At 38.1% G+C, this 21,523-nt stretch overlaps 1 protein-coding gene across 1 annotated transcript in view; it reads right to left on the bottom strand.

Annotated features, from left to right (window-relative positions):
- Nucleotides 1–20,743, bottom strand: part of igsf10 (immunoglobulin superfamily, member 10) — a 56,729-nt gene extending 35,986 nt beyond the window's left edge. Inside the window, exons 1-2 of the mRNA XM_056267989.1 lie at nucleotides 20,500–20,743; nucleotides 20,282–20,411 (exon numbers count right to left, since the gene is read on the bottom strand). Coding sequence (XP_056123964.1) covers nucleotides 20,282–20,411; nucleotides 20,500–20,702 — 333 coding nt within the window. The 5' untranslated portion in view covers nucleotides 20,703–20,743. The remainder of the gene's footprint in view (nucleotides 1–20,281; nucleotides 20,412–20,499) is intronic.
- Nucleotides 20,744–21,523: the final 780 nt, after the last annotated feature.

Genomic DNA, 21,523 nt, shown 5'->3' with positions numbered 1-21,523 from the left:
CTTGTACACCGAGTAGTGTGCGGTTTTCGCTTTTTGATCTAAGCCTGTACCAACTCTTTCTCTAAACCTACCCGCAATAGACTTGTGGCTTGTACACCGAGTAGTGTGCGGTTTTTCGCTTTTTGATCTAAGCCTGTACCAACTCTTGCTTTAAAACCTACCCGTGGTAGACCTACGGTTTGTACTTTGAGGAGAGTTTGGTTTTTGCTGAATCAATTTCGATTTAGGCCTATACCTGCTCTCGTTCTAGCCCTACCCAGAATAGACCTGTGGTCGTTTTTCCAGTTTATTGCATTTACTCCTTTGGGATCTACTTTGCTTAATCAAAGTAGATCTAGGCCTATTCTCGTCCTAAAAAACTAACCGCAGTGGTTCTGTGGTCTTCACACAGTGGAGGATATTCAAATCTTCTGATTTTGGCCCCAGGTTCTAAGTTAGAACGTTCTCCAAGTAGGGAGAAATGGTATATAGTATGACATGCGTCGGCCTGTGCTTTCCTTAGTCTCCTCACTTTTCTGGACTAGTGCCAGGGAGGGGGGAAGCTGTTGTAATATCCTCAAAAACCTAAACCTAACAGCAAACTTATGTAAAATGCTGAGTAAGAGCAAGTTAGGCAACATCATTATTTAAGAGGAGGTTTTAAACAGTATTTTCAAGTACATATTTTGTTTGTGGTCTGGATCATGTCGTCTGCAATGTCGGAGGTGTAGTTTGGAGTCTTTTCTCATGATTGCCATCATAGCGGTAATAACATCAACAGGTGAGTAGGTTAACATCTACTAAATTTACCAAAGTAAGCATTAGTTTAGCAGGCAAACAATATAAAGTAAGGGGAGAAAACAGAGGTTTCAGAATTAGGAGGTAAGTTTCCTAAAAATAAATTATTTTTGGTACATTACATTTACATTCAGGTATTTGGCAGTCTTTTTTATCCAAAGCAACTTGGATTGTGTTTATTTTTTATTAAGTTATTTTATTAATGTTATTTATTTTTTAAATGTATCCATTCCCTGGGAATCAAACCCATTATTGCATCTTGCTCTACTGTTTGAGCTACAGGAATGCATTGTAAATAATGAAGGTTTAATGATATGAATATGTTCCTTCCCTGACCCTGTAGGTGCATTCAGAAGTAGTATCGAGTGCTTTTATAAACATCAAAGTGCATACAGCACCAAGTTCGACAGTTAGGGCAAATTCTGCAAACACTGGTCTGAAAAATAATGGGGTTTAGTGTGTGTGTGTGTGTGCGTACTTGCAGGTTCATTCCAAGATTCAACCCTGATGGCACCAAATGCCAATTAAAACACGGATCAGAAAGAATTTAGAAGAAAAAGCATCAACCTGGCTGACCCCCTATGATCTTCCTTTCGGCCTTGACATAGCCATTGAGGTCATCCTCGAACTGACAGTCTGGCTCGACACGAATACAAAGGTTGCTAATGAACTTATTGTTCGCCCTGATATGACCAGAGAGGTCACCCAAGAACTCTTTGCCAGCACAGATACAACCATTGAGGTCTCTACTGAACTCCCTGCCTGTTCTGTCTCAACTAGAGAGACCGAGAGTTCCCTAGTCTTGCCAGCTCCCCTGAGGTGGTCACCAGTCCCGCCTGCATCACCGTGGTCATTAACTTCGCCCTGGCCACCTGCTCTGCCTCTGTCCACCAGTCCTCTTCCTCTCCACGGACCTGGCCCACCATCCCTTCCCCTGTTCCGCCTCCGCTCCACCACTATTTTCATGCAGTCTATCATGTTGATTAGTCTCCCCAGGTGTTTCTCGTTTCCTCATTACCTTGTTAAGCCTGTTTGCCCCTGTGTATAGTCAAGTCACCTTTATTTATATAGCGCTTTTTACAATACAGATTGTATCAAAGCAGCTTCACAGTGATAACATGAAAATAATACAACAAAGTTTGTTTCTAGAAGAAGATTGTGTCAACGTCCACCTTAAGTAAGGCAGATCAATAATATTGCTGAGTATGAAATGTCCCTAACTAAGCAAGCCAAAAGCCAAGGCAACATTGAGGTCATCCTCGTATATATAGCCCTTGTGTTTCTCTTGTGTTCTTTGCTAGTCATTGTTTTATGGTGGATCGTGTTCATGTTTTGGGTCAGATGTTCCTGTATATTCATGTGGAGTTTTGTTATTAAAAGCGTGTGTAAAAGTGGTAGTGATGGGAAGTTCGGATCATTTTACTGACTCTTCTTCGATCTCGTTCATCAAAATGAACAAATCTTTTTTCGAGTCATTTCGTTCTTCAAGTGGCTTTAAATGTTATACTTCTAACAGCCAAATTCCCCAAACACATCCACCAACGCAATCCTCATCATATTCTGAATTAAGAAATCATTATAATGCAGTCAAAAATAATTTACAGGGAACATAAATAATTACTTTACCTTCCGAATCTTTCGTTCATTTGTCACAGATGCAATGAACGGATCATTTATGAATGACCCATCACTAGAAAGTGGATTCACTTTCTGCCTCATCTTAGGGCTGTGCAATTAATTGAATTTCAATTTCGATTTTGGCTCCCAACGATCATCAAAAATAGTACAATCGAGTAAAAACGACTATTTTGCCATGTTCTGTTTTGTAAGAACACTCTTATTTTGTCTTGTGTTCTGAATGACACACACGCGCACACATCCGCCCCTCCCGAAGCCAAAAACTCTCTCAGCCTATACAGTCAGGGAGGCAGGTCGTGTGCATGTCATCCGCTGGAATTTAAAAACTCAGTGCGAGTAAAGATGGCAGAAGGAGGGCAGCGACAGAAGCGTTTGGTGGACAAAAAAGGCAAAACCAACTCCGTTGTCTGGGAACAGTTTGGCTTCGAGGAATCCGACAACGAACAGAAACATGCTACGTGCAAGATTTGCTACATGGTAGTGGCTGCAACGAAAGGGAACACCACGAATTTGTTTAATCACTTGAAATTTAAACACCGAGTGATGTATGACAATTTAATAAAGAAACAGCAATCCACAACCCCCTCAACATCCTTCTGTAACCCAGGCATCCATAACAAACACCCTATCTGTTGAATTCGGAGGGGCACAAAAAAATAGAGTCCGTTGCCTATTATTTAGCTAAAGACATGTGCCCCGCTAGCACAGTTTACAACTCTGGATTCAAGAAAATGGTCAATACGTTGGATAAGCGCTATGCTTTGCCATCTCGACACCATTTCTCGAAGAGTTGCTCTGCCAGATTTGTTCACAAAATGCCATGCAGAAGTGGCTAACGAGGTGACCAAAGCAGAATACTTTGCAATCACAACGGATATATATTGTCTAGCCGAACCATGGAGCCATATATTAGTCTCACAATCCACTATATTGATGCCGATTTCCGTTTGAATACCAAATGCCTCCAAACGGCATTTATTCCCGGAGATCATACGGGCCAAAACATCGCCAATGAACTGAGGGAAGCATTGGCTGCATGGGGTTTAAAAGAAGAAAAGCTAATCTGCATCACTTCGTGTGCACTTCATCACACTATAGGTGAGTGTGATAGGAAGTGACATATGATATGTGGTGATTTAATTTTATGTAAAACAACAGCAACAACAATACTAGGAATACTAATAAATAATATGTCAGTTACACCATTGTCACGGTGTGGGTTTTGTGTCTTGTTCCTTGTTCTTGTCTGTCATGTGATTCCCTGTTTGTCATGTGAGCCTGCCATGTGTCTTGTCAATTGTTAATTGTCTGATGATTGATCACAGGTGTTCCTTGTCTTGTAATTAGTGTGTATTTAATGCCGCGTTCCAGGCAACCTGTAACCCGTGTTTTTCCAACTCGTAACTGGGAGTACATCGTTCCAGGCAACCTGTAACCCGTGTTTTTCCAACCTTATACCCGTGAAAGTGCACTGGAACGGCAGTCAAACCCGTGACTTCCCACCCGTGAATTCGTACTAGATCGATGTACTCCCAGTTACGAGTTGGAAAAACACGGGTTACGGGTTGCCTGGAACGCGGCATAAGCCCTCATGTTTGCCCTGTGTCTTTGTTGAGGATTATATGTTTCTAGTGTTGAATGTTTCCTGCTGTTGTTCTTGTCTCATGCCTTGCCATGCTGTTTGTTTATGTTTTGAAAAGTAAAGTTTGCGTTTGGGTCCTCACCAGCTTGCCTCCAGTGGATTGTTTCATAACAACCGTGTCCTAACTATACACAGTGGTGGACGAAGTACACATACCATGTACTTGAGTAAAAGTAAAGATACTCAGGGTAAAATATTACTCAAGTAAAAGTAGAAGTGCTGCCTTTAAAGGTCCCCTGACATGAAATTTTCACTTTCTGAAGTTTTTAATATTTAATATGAGTTCCCCTAGCCTGTATATGGTCCCCCAGTGGCTAGAAATTTCAATCGGTGTAAACCGAGCTTTGGCTATCTTTCTCTGCCTTTGAGAAAATGAAAGCTCAGACGGGCTGATTTTGAATCTCCTCCGTATGACGTCATTATTATACATTATTATACAAACATTATTATACAGAATTATACAGAATACAAATTATACAGAAAGCGATCAAAGAACAATCTTTCCACACAGCGCGAGTTTATCTGGACAACTCGTTATGAAATCAATGACGCACGTTACACTGCACAACGAAGCTCTTACTGTATGTACATCATCGTGTTTGCATTGGGGAAAGCATGAGAGAGAGTGCAGAAACTGCGTTGCAATGATAAGATCTTCATTCTCGCGATCAACAGACTGTCGTCTGCTTGCTCAATGCTCATCACGGCAACATTTTATGTGATGGGAATAGATCTAAATACTTTAAAAACTTCTCACGATTCGTTAATCTCGATTGATGTAATGGTAAAAACGTATAATAGCTGTAGTAAAAGTATTCGAGAAAGTTTCACATGTAATATGTAGCTATTTCATATGCAGGCATGTTAGCCAATCACAGCAGTGGCTGGTTACACTGAATCCCACAGCCAATCACAGCAGTGGGCGGTTACACTGACTCCCACAGCAGACACGCCCCTTCAAACAGAGCGTTCAAATCAGAGGCTAAAATCAGGCAAGGAAAAATGCCTTTTATTTTTAAATTATGACTATTTTTGATCTAAAAAACATACTAACATTATAAGGGCAACCCAGGCAACATTATACAATAATAAAATAACCCCATGTCAGGGGACCTTTCAAACATTCACTTGAGTAAAAGTTCAAAAGTATTTGCCTTCAAATGTACTTAAGTATCCAAGTACTTTGAGTACAACCATCTATGTTCGCAACTCTCATATTTAACGGCTCTGGTTCGCGCTTAGTAGATACCGCCAAGGCAAGTTCAAAACAAGCGCTAGACTGTGATTGGTGGCTCGTTTTACCAGTTACGTTTTTATCCACTCATAAATAAAAAGGAACGACTGATTTTGAAAATGTAGTAGAGTAAAAAGTAAGATATTTGACTTAGAAATGTAGTGGAGTTAAAGTAAAAGTCTCCCAAAATGTAAATACTTGAGTAAAGTACAGGTACGCAAAAAAGCTACTTAAGTACAGTAACGAATTACATTTACTTCGTTACTGTCCACCACTGACTACACGCGACGCACGATAAAAGGTATATTTTCCATGTTAATCAGAGTTTTTGTTTTTGACACGCGATGATACTATTTTAGAAACTAAATCTATTTTAGAAAAATAAATATTTTCTATTTTTCTGCAACGTCGTGCTGGAACAACAAATACAAAGTGTGGCACTGATAATCTCAGGTAATGTTTATGTGCTTTATTTAATGTTAAAAGCGTGTAATGTGACTTTGAATATCATTTAGGGCTCCCAGCTTTTTAGCTGTAAAAGCAACAATGGATAATTGAAATCGTCGCGATTGAACAGAAAAATTATTTGTCGCTGGAATCTTATTGCATTGCATCTGGTTTACGTGTTAGGCTACTACTACTAGCTTAGGCTAGCCTACTACTATTATATACTATTATACTATAATAATAGTAATAGTAATAATAACAACAACACTAACCACAAATGGAAAATAATGCTTTGATGAAGGTTGTGATAATCATAGTGATGCTAAATATGTATTTGTTTTGTTGTAATCTTAGAGAATGCAGTGAAGGGTCCCAGGATTGACCGGGCGATGGGAGTCTGCAAGAAGGTGGTCAGTAGCTTTTCCTACAGTTGGAAAAAGAAGCGGGCTCTGACAGAGGCTCAGAGGCAGATGAACCTGTCTGAACACTCGCTAAAGACCGAATGCCCGACTAGATGGGGATCTAGGCATGCCATGGTCGACAGAGTCCTTGAACAACAGAAGGCCATTGCCCAGGTTTTCTCTAGTGACCGGAAGGCTAGACATCTCACCCTCACATGGCAGGATATTGATGTGCTGGAGGCCATCAACAAGTCACTCAGCCCTCTGGTTGAGTTCACTGATGCCCTTTCTGGAGAGAAATATGTCAGTGTTTCTTTTCTGAAACCAACCCTCCACCTCTTCAATAACCAAATATTGGAAGTGCAGGAGGAAGACACAGACCTTTCCAAAAGCATCAAATATTGGAAGTGCAGGAGGAAGACACAGACCTTTCCAAAAGCATCAAACTGAAGATAGTAGATTATCTCAATGACAAATACAGTGACACAGCTACACAAGAACTGCTTGACATGGCCTCTACCCTGGACCCAAGGTTCAAACTGAGGGTCCATTAAAGATAGACTGATAGCGGAGATGAAGACTGTCATGGTAATAATGATGATAATAAAAGATTAAGTGCATGAACATGTTGGCAAAATAAATACCACAACAGCCAGGTCAAAAATAAAATTCCTAAATTTCCACTTTTTTTATTTATTTTTATTTATTTTTATTTAAGTTTATTTGAATAGGGACAAGTATGTTGCATAAGCTCATGTTCCATACCACAACATTTTAGCCAAGGCTAATTCTCAATGTTAGTCCCTAGTGGGCCTTTACATAAAATTACACAATACATAGTTAAAATAAACATAATAATACAATATAACACAATATAAACGCAGCGGACAGTCAGTGGTCACATTTCTGACCTCTGATTAAAGAGTCTTTAAGGTTGTTTTTGAAAAGGACCCAGTTTGTCTCTCCTTTCAGGTCAGTGGGTAAACAATTCCAGGCTTTAGTGCCTTGTACAGAAAAAGCTGATTGTCCAAATGATGTATTACATTTCGGGATCTGACTATTCCCGTTCTGAGCTCCTCTAGTCCTTGAACCCACATCCCTGAGAGCAACTATGCACTCACTCAAGACCTGTGGAGCTTGCTGATTTAAACATTTATACATCAGCTTCAACATAGAAAATTTAATGAAATTTTCAATAGATAAAATATTCAAATTCCTCAGACTAACACAATGATGTGCCCTAATGGGCTTCCTATCTAAAATTTTAACCGCTCTATTATAAATCATTTGAAGTGGCTTAACTGTAGTAACCGTAGCCTGTGACCATTTATAATTTGTTCCCTCCAGGAGAACGTCCCTCTTGTGACTGCAGCAAAACCTGCTGAGGATACAGAGGATGCTCCAAAGAAGAAGGACCTAGGCAGCTTCTTCAAGGTCACTACAGTAACACCTCCTCAGCAACAGGACCAGGCCATAGCTAACAGTCTTACCTCCACTGGATCCTGAGGAAGACCCACTGAAGTGGTGGACGGAATCCCAGAGGAAATACCCTCGGCTTTATACCCAGAGGATATAAACTTGGCAAGAAAATACCTCTGCTTTCCAGCTACAGCTTCCTCTTCAGAGAGGGTCTTTAGTACAAGGGTGGGAGACATGACATGCAATTCTACCCGTCCATGATGTCGTAAACTAATAAAAATGGGTATTTGTTAAAAATATATATCTTCATGTTGTTCATCTGACAAGATATTATTCCAGCATACCATAGCTGTAGTTGGTGTATAAAGACCTCTACTTCAATTTTTATCTAAACATCAAAATTGTCATGTGGTGTGACTGTCCGGGATATGTGTGACCTTACTAATATGACAATATATATCAGCAAAGTATAAATAATTGATAGATTTACAGTTTAAGTAACAGAATTAGGCTATTTCAACAGACACAGAAAGTGTTGATGTCTGTGTATAATTTTAAAGCAAGTTCTGGCCAAATACATTTTGTCCGTATAATGGGCGTCATATGGTGTGACACTGCAATTTATATTTTGAACGGGCAATAATTTGGACATCATTATGATGAAGAGGTCCACACTCAACCAGGAAGTTGCAGTGTCATCTCTGGAGTGGTTTGCAAGGTCAAGAGGTGAGTTCTGGCTTTTTCATTTTTTAATTAAAAAGCTCTGTATCTGATATGCTCACTAGTGGTCAATGTTTTGTGTCTTATGGTGTGACATTATTTACATAAAAATGAAACACTTTTATACAAATTTTACTTATTAATTCTTAAAAATCATTCCTGCCATGTGGTAATTTACATGCTAAGTATAAGCTAGCTGTTTTTAGTTAACCAAGAGATTAGCTTAACTGAAAAAAAACGTCATATGGTGTGACACTGTATCATATGGTGTGACTGTTTTTCTAAGTCACACCATATGATATATTTGTCACACAATATTACATACACATTTTTTAATGATAAATAAATAACTATTCAAAACGTATTAAATGAATTTAATAGTGAACATTAAATTACCTATACAATTAATGTATTTCTTTTCAATTTTATACTTAATTTAACCATGTTTCACCATATTTGCAATGCTTTGCCTATTACAAGATGCAATGTTTTGTCTGTCAGGCAGAAATGTCAAGGAAAGAGAGGACACAAAAATACAGGGAAAGACTCAATGCTGACCATGAAAGGAGAGAGGAGGTCCTGAGGGAAAGGAGGAAAAAGTAAAGAGATCATGCCAGTTCACACAGAATAGACACCTACTATAGGGATGAAAGTCTAGGCCACAACATAGTGTAACTTCAACACATGATACTATTATCAAGATGGTGAACCTGAAAGGAACGAAAATATCTTAATTACATATTTTGCATTACCAGGTATAAAGAGAAGAAACAAAAGGGAAAACTCAAGGCATTCAGTGTACAGTCTCTTCCTCCTTCAAGACAAGAAAAAATGAGAGAGATGTGGAGAGATGCACAAAAGAAATACAGAAAAAGGAAAAAAGAAGTGAATGCCATTATGAACCTAACCCCTCCATCATTTGAAGCATCAGTGAATGAAGATGATGCTGTGGCACCAACAAACAACAGCACACTAGAGCCTTCTGTCCAGTCACATTCCTTTACCAATTCTCCTCCTGAATGCCCTCCTGAGCATCTACAGTTGTCTGAAGTGTCCATCCCAAGCAAGATGATAGATCAGAATGATAAGCTGAGGAAACAACTTAAGAAAGTTAAAAAGCAGAATCAGGTACTTATGAAAAAACTGAAAGAAGAACACTCCAAAGCAGAAAGATACAGGAAAAAATGTGAACGAAAAATAGTGCAAAAGCCTGCTCGCACTGTTAGTGAGAAGTTTAACCACCGAGCAGCAAAAAAATTGGCCATTGAGAGGAAAAAAAGGGTTGAGGCTTTTCTGCAATTAGATGAGAACAGCATTTTACTTCCTGGAAAAAAGGACACAATTGGAAGAAAAGAGAAGAAACAAAGAATGATCCTCACAAGCACACTTAAAGACCTTCATAAAGTCTTTAATGATAAGAGTGATAAATTGCACAGAATGTCTTACAGGCAGTTCACCACATACAAACCATTCTACATCACTCAACCAAAACCATGTGATCGTAACACATGTGCATGCTATCAACATGAAAACATGAGGCTTCTGATTGCAACTCTTTCAAAAAGAGGACTAATCACAACAAAAAGTCTTTCGACACTGCTGTCATCCATATGCTGCAGCATGGATAATGACTTGTGCATGGGGCGGCAATGCACAGAATGCTGTTTTGAGGAGGTTAAGTTCAGAGAGCATAATCCCGCTGAGAGGGTCACATGGGAACAGTGGCAGAGAGAGCCTATTACAGTCGGAGAAAAAACCTACAAGAACTGGGTTAAAAGAACCAAAGCGGGTACAATTGGAGAACTGCTAGTAGTCATCCAGAAAGATCTTGAGGAACTGGCTAGTCATCACTACAATTGGATTCATCAGGTTAGGGAGTTCAGACATCTCAAAGAGAACTTGCAGAACAATGAAATGGTCCTTCATATTGATTTCAGTGAAAACTATGCTTGCAAGCTTAACACTGAAATTCAAGCCTTTCACTTTGGAGGCAACAGACAACAAGCAACTCTACACACAGGGGTGGCCTATGGTATTGGTGGGTCCCAGAGCTATGCAACTATATCGCAGTCTCTGAGACATGATGAAAGGGCAGTGTGGGCTCACATCAAGCCAGTTATAGAGGACTTTAAGGCCAAGAGTGATCATGAAATTGATACACTCCACATCCTAAGTGATGGTCCTGCAACCCAGTATCGTAATCGTGCAAACTGCTTTCTTCTTGGCAGCATTCCATACTCTTGGGGTTTCAAAATGGTTACCTGGAACTTTTCGGAGAGGTCACATGGCAAGGGGGCTCCTGATGGAGTAGGTGGAGCTCTCAAACGTATCGCTGACAAGTATGTCCATGGAGGTGGAGATCTTCAAACACCTAAAGATTTGTTCAACTATCTTTGCCAAAACACAGAAAGAGTGACCATTGAATGGGTTGAAGAAGATGAAATCTCTTCCATGGATAGCTTGCTTCCTTCAACAGTGTGCCCAGTGGTTGGAATTAGTAACACACACCAAGTGCTCTCTTTTTCACCTGGGGAAATACTATATAGACGCCTGAGTTGCTTTTGCAAGTACCCAGAGATGTGTCTTTGTTATCAGCCGAAGAAACTTCACATTGACGTCTCTGCTTCTAAAGCTGGCAGTGCCAATGTGGAACAGCAAAGTGCTCTTCTCCAAGATGTTACCTGTGTGAAACCAAAAAAAGCAAACCACCCAGCTGAAGCAGAAAGCACTGATTCTGATGATGACACCAGATACACTGTTGGAAAGTTTGTCATTGTCAACTACGATGATATGTGGGCCAGATCATGAAGATATGTCAAAACGAGGCAGAGATTAATTGCATGAAGCAAGTTGATGACAAGAATAACTTCATCTGGCCAAATAAACCAGACTGCATATTTTACAGCTGTGATCAAATAGTTTGCACAATATCTGAGCCAGAACCTGTTCAAAGGTCTACCAAGCTTTCTAAGATTGACTGGCTGAAGTTTAATATGGTCTGAAATGTTATCGGCTTTCGGCTTTTCAGCTTCAACTGATGTTTAAAGATCCCATGTGAAATACACATTTTTGTTTTTGTTTAAAGATTCATTGGATAATGCAAATGATACATTGTATGTTTTTTACTGTATCTGGTTTTACTAATATCTATGAATTTTCAATCTAAAACATTCAACTAATTGTAAATTGATTTGTTTTTTACTGTTTAACAATTATAATTGTTGTTACAACACACTCTCCTTTAATTTTAAATTGTTCATGTTGAATGTTCTTGAAGTGAGATGGTGTTTGATTTACTCATATTTCTGAGTTTCTTATAATTTTAAAAGTTTTAAAACAATGTTAGTATGTATTTTGATTAATGTTAACTGAATTGAATTAATTGAATGTTGAATGCAAATAAAATACAGTTTTTTGCATTGACAAATTGTGGTGTGGTGCAGTTCATCATATAGTGTGACACTATATAATTTGGTGTGACATTCAGAATTGTGCCAGTAAAAATACTTTCTTAATTATAAATCATAAAAAGTCACCGGAACACAAGAGAAATAGTATCAGCAAGAGTCACAAGCATTTTCATAGATTTATAACCGGGTTTAACATAATTAATCTAAAATATCTGGAAAGGCTGAGGAGAGATGACTTACTTTGCATGATGATTTAGAAAAAACAATACAAAATCTAATGAATCTGCACAAAAAAAAATGTTAAATCTTAAGATAGTAAGGATAACGATTTATGTTGAAGTTAGTTACTTAGGGAGAGTATATCCCATTTTCATTTTAAAAAGAATAACTTTTGTCACACCATATGACAATTTTAGGCACGAACGCAACAAATTGGTGAATAAATCCAATTTCAAATACAAAATCTAAAAGACCACATATATTTTGGGAAATGCTAGAGTCAGTACAACACAACTCAATTTTTTTTATGCCTAATATTTGAAGTAAAAAATAAAAACTTTTTTCAGGCTTATATGTCTCCCACCCACAAGTGGAAACTTTGTCACCTGCTTGCGTTCATCCCTTAAACCAGATCATGTTAACGGACTGGTGTTTCGGGCTAGAAACCTATAACCTGTTAAGCTGCAAGCCCACTTTTGAAAAATCCCCAGAAATGGCATTCCCAAACTGAAACAGATACAGTTCATGAACCCTTTGCACTAAAAGCACAAGTATGATCTCATTTGAAAGCTGACACCTGGTAGTTTATTGTAAATGTAGAATTAATTATTGTCATAATGAATTTTTTTTTTTAAATAGCTTCAAAGTTTTGTAAAGTTATTAGAAATGTATTTTTATGAAACATCTTCATGAAAATAAAATTGAAGTTGGCCCTGGAGCAATCTAGAAATGCACTGCAGCTAAAGCCATATGTGTGACCATTTTATATTTAAAATCTGAAAATGACAAGTCTAAAACTCTGTATTTAGTTAAATGTTTTTCAAGATCATGTCAAATTACTTTATTTTGATTAGACTCAGAAGATGACTAAACATCAGTTTGCATTTTAGAGTCATCTATTCAGTCTAATGTCTCTATTGTTTTGTGGTCCAAACGAGCCTCATTCAGTCTCAGTCTCCCCTGCACACATTTACACCTCTCCAGACTGGTTATGGCTCTAAATATGCATTTCTTTTGTCTGCATTATAGCTACTAACGACTGGCTATTCACAGGCTATTCATAGGTTTCAAACCCTAATTTCTTTTATCAAAGTTCTCACTAAATATTTGAAACTGGTATCAAATGCACTGAAACATTTCAGTAAGCATTCCTATTTAGAAAAAAAAATCATAAAACAATAACTGCTGGTAGCAGGTGCACCTGGGCTAGCTAGCATGTTAGCTTAGCACACCATCAATACACGACCATTTATGAGATTAAAACCATGTTTGTGAACCAAACTTACTTTATAACACAAGTCGAGTGTTTTAAATAATCGTCTGTGATCTGATTTGGCTTCAGATAAAAAAAAATCTGACAGGAAATGTATTATTTATAGTGTTCTGCGCGATGATGAAATCTATATCGATTAGCATTACATTTTAAATATAATCTATTATTATGAAGTACCTGGCATGGCTTGAAGAACACAGGTAACTCAAATATCATTGCAATCATGTTTATTGTCTTCAAAACATCTTTATCTGCATGTTACAGTGATCTCTGTCAGCTACTTTCTGTATCAGTGACGTCCTGGAATGTCACATGACTATGGGTCTTCTTCATGATCCATATATGGACTATTATTGTGCATACAGCGCCCCCAGGCTATTGGTATGAATTGAAAACACAGCACATCTCAATAAGAAGCGATCATAATGATTACATCTACACATTTGGGTATAAATTCAATAAATATTATTCCTGTCTATAGAAATATGATGTGAATCTATGAGAATATATCAATATTTCTCCAAGTCTGCACATTTTTGAGCTAAAGCCCTGAGGGACGTTGTTTTGTGAATCGCTTTCATTACGACAGCACGGAGTGTTTTTTCCTGAATGGACCAGCTGACGCTCATAATTCATATTAAAGGTATCGACTCATTTTTTCATTTCATAACTCCTGACACAAATTAAGACATAACTGTCACTATAAGTTTCTCAGAATACAATAGTGGTCAAATACTGAAACTTGAGTCTTATATCTGTTTAATGATGTATAGTTTGTCAAGGTATAACATTAAATCTGATAGTAAATTTGAACTAAATAAAAAAAAAAAACGCTTCAGTGCGCCGACGCACTGGCGAACGTTAAGAGGTTAAGAGATTATTTTAGCAACCCTACCAGCATGTTGACTTAAATCATTTTTATGTTGTCTTTAGTTAACTTATTTGCTGTTAATGCTGGGGTCTGATGGTGGGCCAGCCTTTAATATTAGTGGATTGAGTTGTTGGGATTTGTTGAATATATTTTGCCAAAATGTTGCCTACTTGTTTTCAAGAGATTGTGGAAGTGCACTTTAATGTTGATCTTATTTATTTGTGGTATATAATTTTTACTTTAATACTTTGATTTGAATTATTTATTTTAATAGTTCAAAAAGTATGTACAATAAATGTTCAAATTTCGATTTAAGAATTGTTGATATTGTTGAATTGTTTTTAATAAATGCAACACGTTTCCAAAGTCATGTGAAATAATCGTGTTGCATAATCGTGATTTCAATATTGAAATCCTCATCTCTACCTCATCTCTCAGCAAACATTTTGTTAATAAGTCCCTTACTTTAATTTCAGCAAGGCAAAGGGACATTAGTCAGGCACTAGTGGACATGATGATGAAGGTTTCACAGCTATTTTCCGCTTCAGGGCGTTTGTGAAGAAGCTGGTCCCAGTATATTTGCTTCCTACAAGGAATGGACTGAAGGACGTGGTTGCTTCAAGGTACAAAGTGACGAGAAGGTGGTGGAGGTACGGATGTCATGAGAACCAATACTTCGGTATCCAATTCAGTATTGACATTTTAAAATCCTGACAATACTTGTTTTTCTACAGTACTGTAGGTAATGAGAAATTATGTTTTATAAACAAAGTTCGGGAGGAGCACGTTCAGATAATTAACCTGATTAACACGAGATTCAGGTAATCAACTCATTAACGATAAGAGGTATATACGGCGGACTTGCCTCTGTTTGTCGACAGTTTATCAGCTTCCCTCCACCGCCCCATCTCCTCACTTGTAGTCCTAACTATTCTTATCACAACGGGGGGAGTACTCTGGGCCAAATTCCAAGCTCGGAGCCCTCCCCCCGGGGACAGCAGGCCAAATACGCGTAACCCTTACTCTACTTACTTATATGCAAGTGTGAACTCGTGAAAGCACACTAACAGCAATTGATCTCACAATTAACTTGATCACAAACATAAAACAATGCTTTGGAGATGTAGAATCCTTAAGGATGTTGGCCAAGGCCACACTTTTAGATCCCAGACTTAAGGCCGTTGCTTTTGGCAGTGCACTTAACGCTAATGCTGCAGTCAAGGACTGAATGCAGTCATACGTGAAACATTAACACTGCTTCCACCACCTGAGTCTCCCCAGTCATCGACTTCAGCAGGAGGACAGGGAGATGGAGAGGAGACTTGTGGGAGCTCTAGGACAATAAGATAAGTGAGACACAAAAGGTCCACAACGTCACTGCAGATGCAACGGTTGAAGTACAACACCACTTACAGACACCTTACACTGACAGAGCAAGCGATCCACAGGAGTTTTGGGCCAAACATCAAACTTTATTCCCTCATCTCTTCCAACTTGCCAAAAAATATGTCAATACCCGCAACATCTGTGCCATGTGAACATGTTTTTTTCCAAAGCAAGAGAAGTTATATGCCAAAAAGAAACCGTTTAAATGCTAAAACACTGGAACAACTGGAAGTTTTCTAACAAAATCTCATAATGATATTTATGTCTCGTTTTATTCTTGTCAGTTTTATTTTTTTCAAACTTAACTTCCCTTTCACACACAGGCTTATGAAACAACATAAAAGTAAAAAGTAGGCTACATTCTTACAAACCACACCTGATCTTAAAATATCATAGTCCTGATTGTCCTGAGGCATAACTATCACTTTGCGAGTATTTTATAGAAAGCTTTAATGATAAACACATCAATAATGAAAAAGGTAGAGTGATAGTAATTGAATTTAAATGGTCTGATTTAGCAAAGACCCTAACTAAAACAGAATACAAGCATTAATAATTAATGGCATTTAATGACTTGTAAATTATATTGAAAACCTTACAATGTTGTGAAAATAATTGCAATTGTTTTGTAAAAAGTCGTCAATATGTTTGGGCCCAGATCTCATTGCTTTTGCAGTGTATTGTCCAGCAGGGTTCACCAGCATGTGGAGTTTCAAACACTTCAAAACAGTGAATCATTTTGCGAAGCAATTGGTTCAATTTAGTGCTGCACAATTAATCATATCGCAATCGTAATCGCGATGTCAAGCCTATGCGATTATATGATGCAAAATACTGCGATTTATATGAAATAAACCAATTAGGGCTGTTAACGCAGCATCTGTAATTCTTTGTCATCCTTTGGCTAGTGTTACATGATCCCGCTCTAATTCATGTGAATGCTTTAAAGTTTAAACCATTCAGCGAGACAAGTCAAGAGAGAGCGCGCTGCCTGTGTGTGTCCTGACTGAAAGACGCGCCCCAGTATCATGCGCGTGCACAGACCGCGCGCCAGAATACAGTTCTCTTTCCGCTCGAAGTGAACGAACAATAACACACACAATTATGCCAAAATATCATTTGTCGAGTGTCTTCATAACTTAAGAGCAGTCTTATGATGGTCGTAAAGAGTTGTGAGAGAATAAGGCGCGTGTGAGATCCGCGTCTCTGTCAGCAACTCTTACAGGGCCAGCATCCAATAATGCTTTCTGTCAGTAAAGTTAATCAAAGAACAAAGGGAACAGAGAAGAAACACTCACTGCTCTTGACCAAAGAACTTGTGTAGCTTTAAATAGGATTTTAGTCCATATAATTAATAATTTATGCAGCGCAGACTGTTTGATAACTTTATCCAATTTCTGTATATGTCCTACCTGTAGACAGGAAGAGCACAGGTAAATATGACATTTATTATGGGTTTATGTGAGGATTGTTTAAGTTCACTTAAATTAAAATTAAATAATCTTTTATCCAGACATCAATAGCTTATTGATCAGGTGTTATCAATCATTTAGTTGTTGTTGCTAGTTTGAGTTGAGAAATACACATTTCAGAATGATCACTAATCTGTGTGTGCATTCTGCTTTAGAACCAAGCACGTTGACTCATGAAACCGTTTGTTTATTATATCGCAATCGCATATCGCAATATTGACCTCAATAATCGCAATATGACATTTTCCCCAAATCGTGCAGCCCTAGTTCAATTGATTTGAAGCCTTGAAAAGCTTTGTTTCACCAACAAAAAAAACAAAACCTAACAGCTTAACAAACATGAGCAAAGACAACAACCAACTAAAAGCTGACTAAAACACCTGGCTATTTAAAGATAATGAAGCTCACAAGATAACAAGGGAAACAAAACACCTCCTGGAGATACAATCAAGGGAACCAATGACACAAAAGGACTACAAACTATCACAGGAATCAGGAAACTGGAAATACAACAAAAACGTCCAAACAAATGGAGAACATGTAACAGCTCTTGCTGAGCATCATCATTCTGTCATTACATAAACTCATATGTCAGTAATGCTGTTATAGTGATGCATGTCGTCAAGTCCTCAGAGGCTTTTCCCTTGGACTCACAAGAAATGTGTTTGATTTTGATGTTAATGTCAGGTCTATAGTTTGACGGCTGGTGATCAGAACACTGTATAAACAGTGCCATGAGGGCAGGTTTGATCAGGGGAGCAGCGGTGCGTAAGCATATCTTCACAATTATCAAGCCATACTGTATGGTGTCAGCAAACCCAGGTGGACAACATGCCAGCTGATTATTTTTTTGCAGTTTACACAATGTTGGAATGTTTCTAGAGACTGGTCCTCATTCTAACTTATTCTGGCCAAGAACTGCCCAGCATATACAGTAATAGACTAAGTAACATGTAAATGTTATTTTTGTACTGATTAGCTTTATCTGTTAACCCTTAAAGACTGATACAGCCGCCCACGGCTAAAATAAACTATTATTCTTACATGTTTAATAACTTTTGAACCTGTAATCCAATTTGTATGCTTTAAAGGGATAGTTCGGCCAAAAATGATATTTAAACCATGCATTACTCACCCTCAAGCCGTTCGAGATGCATATGTCAATCTTGTTTCAGACGAACACATTTTCAGTTATTTTAGAAAATGTCTTAGACCCTTCAGTGGATATAATGTGAAGCAATGGGGTCCACCTCCTTCCAAGTCCCAAAATGTGCATATATCCTTCACAAAAGTAATCCATCCGGCTCCAGGGGGATAAACGAAGGCCTTCTGAGGGTAATCCGTGCGGTTTTGTCGTAAATATATACATATTTAAAACTTTATAAATGAAAATATCTGACTTCCGGCAAACGATCGACGCGCGTCCACGGGTGATGGAAGTCGGCGTACGAGGTAGGACGTAGCGTCGTGACGTAGAACGAACGCGCCCGCGCAGCCAGAGAGCAGAGCAAAACATCACCCGTGAACGCGCATCGATCGTTGCCGGAAGTCAGATATTTTCATTTATAAAGTTTTAAATATGTATATTTTTACGACAAAACCGCACGGATTACCCTCAGAAGGCCTTCGTTTATCCCCCTGGAGCCGGATGGATTACTTCTGTGAAGGATGTATGCACATTTTGGGACTTGAAGGAGGTGGACCCCATTGCTTCACATTATATCCACTGAAGGGTCTAAGACATTTTCTAAAATAACTGAAAATGTGTTCGTCTGAAACAAGATTGACATATGCATCTCGAACGGCTTGAGGGTGAGTAATGTATAGTTTAAATATCATTTTTGGCCGAACTATCCCTTTAAGAAGTCTCATAAAGGGGAGATTCACGGCTGAATCTGGTATCGAGTTTTTCGCGTTTGGACATTCATAGGCTCCGTAGTGAATCTGATTACGTCATCAAGTTTTGGTCAGCATTGATTCGTCAAAGAAACCCATGCGGTTTGTTTGTGGAACGATTGTTGATGCTTAGTCCCACCCCCGTCCCCAGATTGGTGGAAACTATCATCTACTCAACCAATAAACATAGGTTTTGGTTTTTTGCACCACCAATTAGCATCTTTCTTTGGAAATTTGAACTGAGGCAAAGTAGAAGTAGTCCTGTGAGTGCAGTGCATGCGTGAAAGCAAACACAAAATAACAGATTTGCATGAGAGCACTCTCTGACAAAGCATATCACAATTCAAAGAAATATATAAAACAGTGATACACATCGGATGAGGCACTGAAATTTGTGTTTTCAAACGATTTGCTACACAATGTCCCAGTGGAATTGCGTCCGACGGAGATAACTGGCTGGCGCTTTATATATGTAAATACTACTTATAGTTTGTGAAAATCATTTGCACTGTTTGTATTTTTGTTGCACAAGAAAATTCACAAGACAAAAAAAAAAAGTCACTTTTGCTTCAGTGTTCTATTATTATATAACAATGTTTTCAATTTACTTTACTTCCTGAACTTTTCTGGACACATCTACATTGTCAGCAAATAAAAAACACCAGCTTTTCACTGAAAATCACCTATAATAATGTTGTAATAAATGGCAATAACTTGCTTAGGGATTGTTACATGTAGACAAAATTTTCATCTGCAAATCTAGAATATCCAAGTAGCCTATAACTTTCTAAAGGAAAAAATCCAAACTTCAGGAGGTTTTGATTGAGTTGAGTTTTTTTACTCATACTATAAATATTTGCTGCCGTCTTTCTTAAATCTGGTAAATTCATCCATTCTAATACAAAATAAATGTAAAATTGGGAATTTAAATGAGCTGAAACTTCAAGTCCTCCTGTTTAAAATGATATATTACACTTGATGCTGACTGCTAAAATGGGTTAGAAAAACAAAGAAAAGAACAGGCGAGTCAGGTTCCCCAAAAATGTTCTAGGTCTTTAAGGGTTGAGTATTTTCATAAAAGTGCACTAAGTAATATTTTACTCATGCTGCTGGTATAGTCGCCTTGACATACTGCCATCTATTGTTAAGGATGCAGCATCACACAAAGCAAATGTTTCCAGATGCCTCCATACACATGCCCTGTTCAGTGTGTGATCATTTATTCCACAATGGAAAATTGGGGTGTTACAGAGATAAAGTGAGTTTGCCTGGTCATGTGATCTCAACATGACATACATGATATTGATGAATAGCCCTTGTGTTTTAGAAAACAGCTTTTTTTAGACCAGTGATATGACTGAAGTCGCCATCTCATAATCATTTTTTTAATATGGAGAAAAAAACTTTGGTTGCATACCTTAAATTACAGAAACTTTTAATAATGTTGCTCCCAAAGTAGTGAGTTCGGTATTTTACCTGCAGAGATGTGAGGTCAAGGAACGTGTTGTCCTCAACACTCTTGATAATGTTACTATGCAGCATTAATAGTTCCAGGTTTTTTAGTCCAGAGAGGTCGTTCGCTTTAAGAGTTGATAAACTGTTGTACCTGAAACACAAAATTACAAATGTCGAAATCGGCCTTAAATAAGCTGTTTTTGAGAGTTTCATGCTAGTTTGACTGTGGTATGTTTTACCCCAGGTTGATCCGTTCCACAGCTGGCTGAATGTCCCTGGGTATTTGACTCAGGTATCTGAATGTGCAGTGCACTTCTGATGGAGCGTAACAGGCGCAGGACTCGGGACAGCAGCTGCTTCTGTGTGTTATATGGGCCGAAACACACAGCAGCACCAGGAATCTCCACAGCAAACATGACTCTGGTGCTGTTGGGCCACGCATTCTGGAGAAGAGCTCTGTTTCGTGCCTATTTATGACCAGCTCAAGCTGCCAGTAATCATCACCTTTCTGTAAGAAGAACATAATGAATCATTTCTACATTACTATTCACCGCCGTTAACAAAGTTCTACATGCAAAATACCTTTTAGATACTTCAAGCATACCTTTTTATAATTATGATAGTATAGTGTGCAAGAAACATTAAAAAAGTATGTTTATTAAACATTAAAAAGGTAATATTAATATCAAATTATTATATTTCATGTTAATCAATTCAATTCACAATACCTCATTTCAAAGCAGTGCATGTTTCTGTTATCAGAGGTGACTGTCACAGTAATGGCAGAAATGTACATTTAAAAAGACAATACAGTTCAGCCGAAACAACGTTTAAGCAATATGTGATCATAAAGATTACAATATGTTTTGAATGTTGATATTGTAAATACAATGGGATATGTTCTTACGAATATTATTATAAGCCTTATATTAATTGTGCTATATTTCATGACCACATCCAAACTTATAGTAAAACAGAAATTGTATCCTTTAAATTGTACGGATCTTGAAATTCCGTGTCATAGTCAACATCTCGATTTAACTGCGGAGATGCCGACGGATTAGCAAAACAATCATTAATACCACAGAAAGAGTATAAAGCACACTTACCTAATACGCAGTCTATTTGGATAAATATTCACATGAAACACAGTCCACATGGCATGCTGAAATTAATAATCCATCAGTCGTATCCTTCACTTTGTCCCCTCAGGTTTAGAACATCGAGTGTGATCAGCTTTCGTCTAGAAACGCGTGTAAACTG

The sequence above is a fragment of the Rhinichthys klamathensis genome, unplaced genomic scaffold (assembly GCF_029890125.1).
Source record: "Rhinichthys klamathensis goyatoka isolate OS25496 unplaced genomic scaffold, OSU_Roscu_1.1 h1tg000267l_1, whole genome shotgun sequence".
NCBI lineage: Eukaryota > Metazoa > Chordata > Actinopteri > Cypriniformes > Leuciscidae > Rhinichthys > Rhinichthys klamathensis.
Note: the sequence above shows the minus strand (reverse complement) of the source record. Positions and strands in the feature narration are given on the sequence as shown.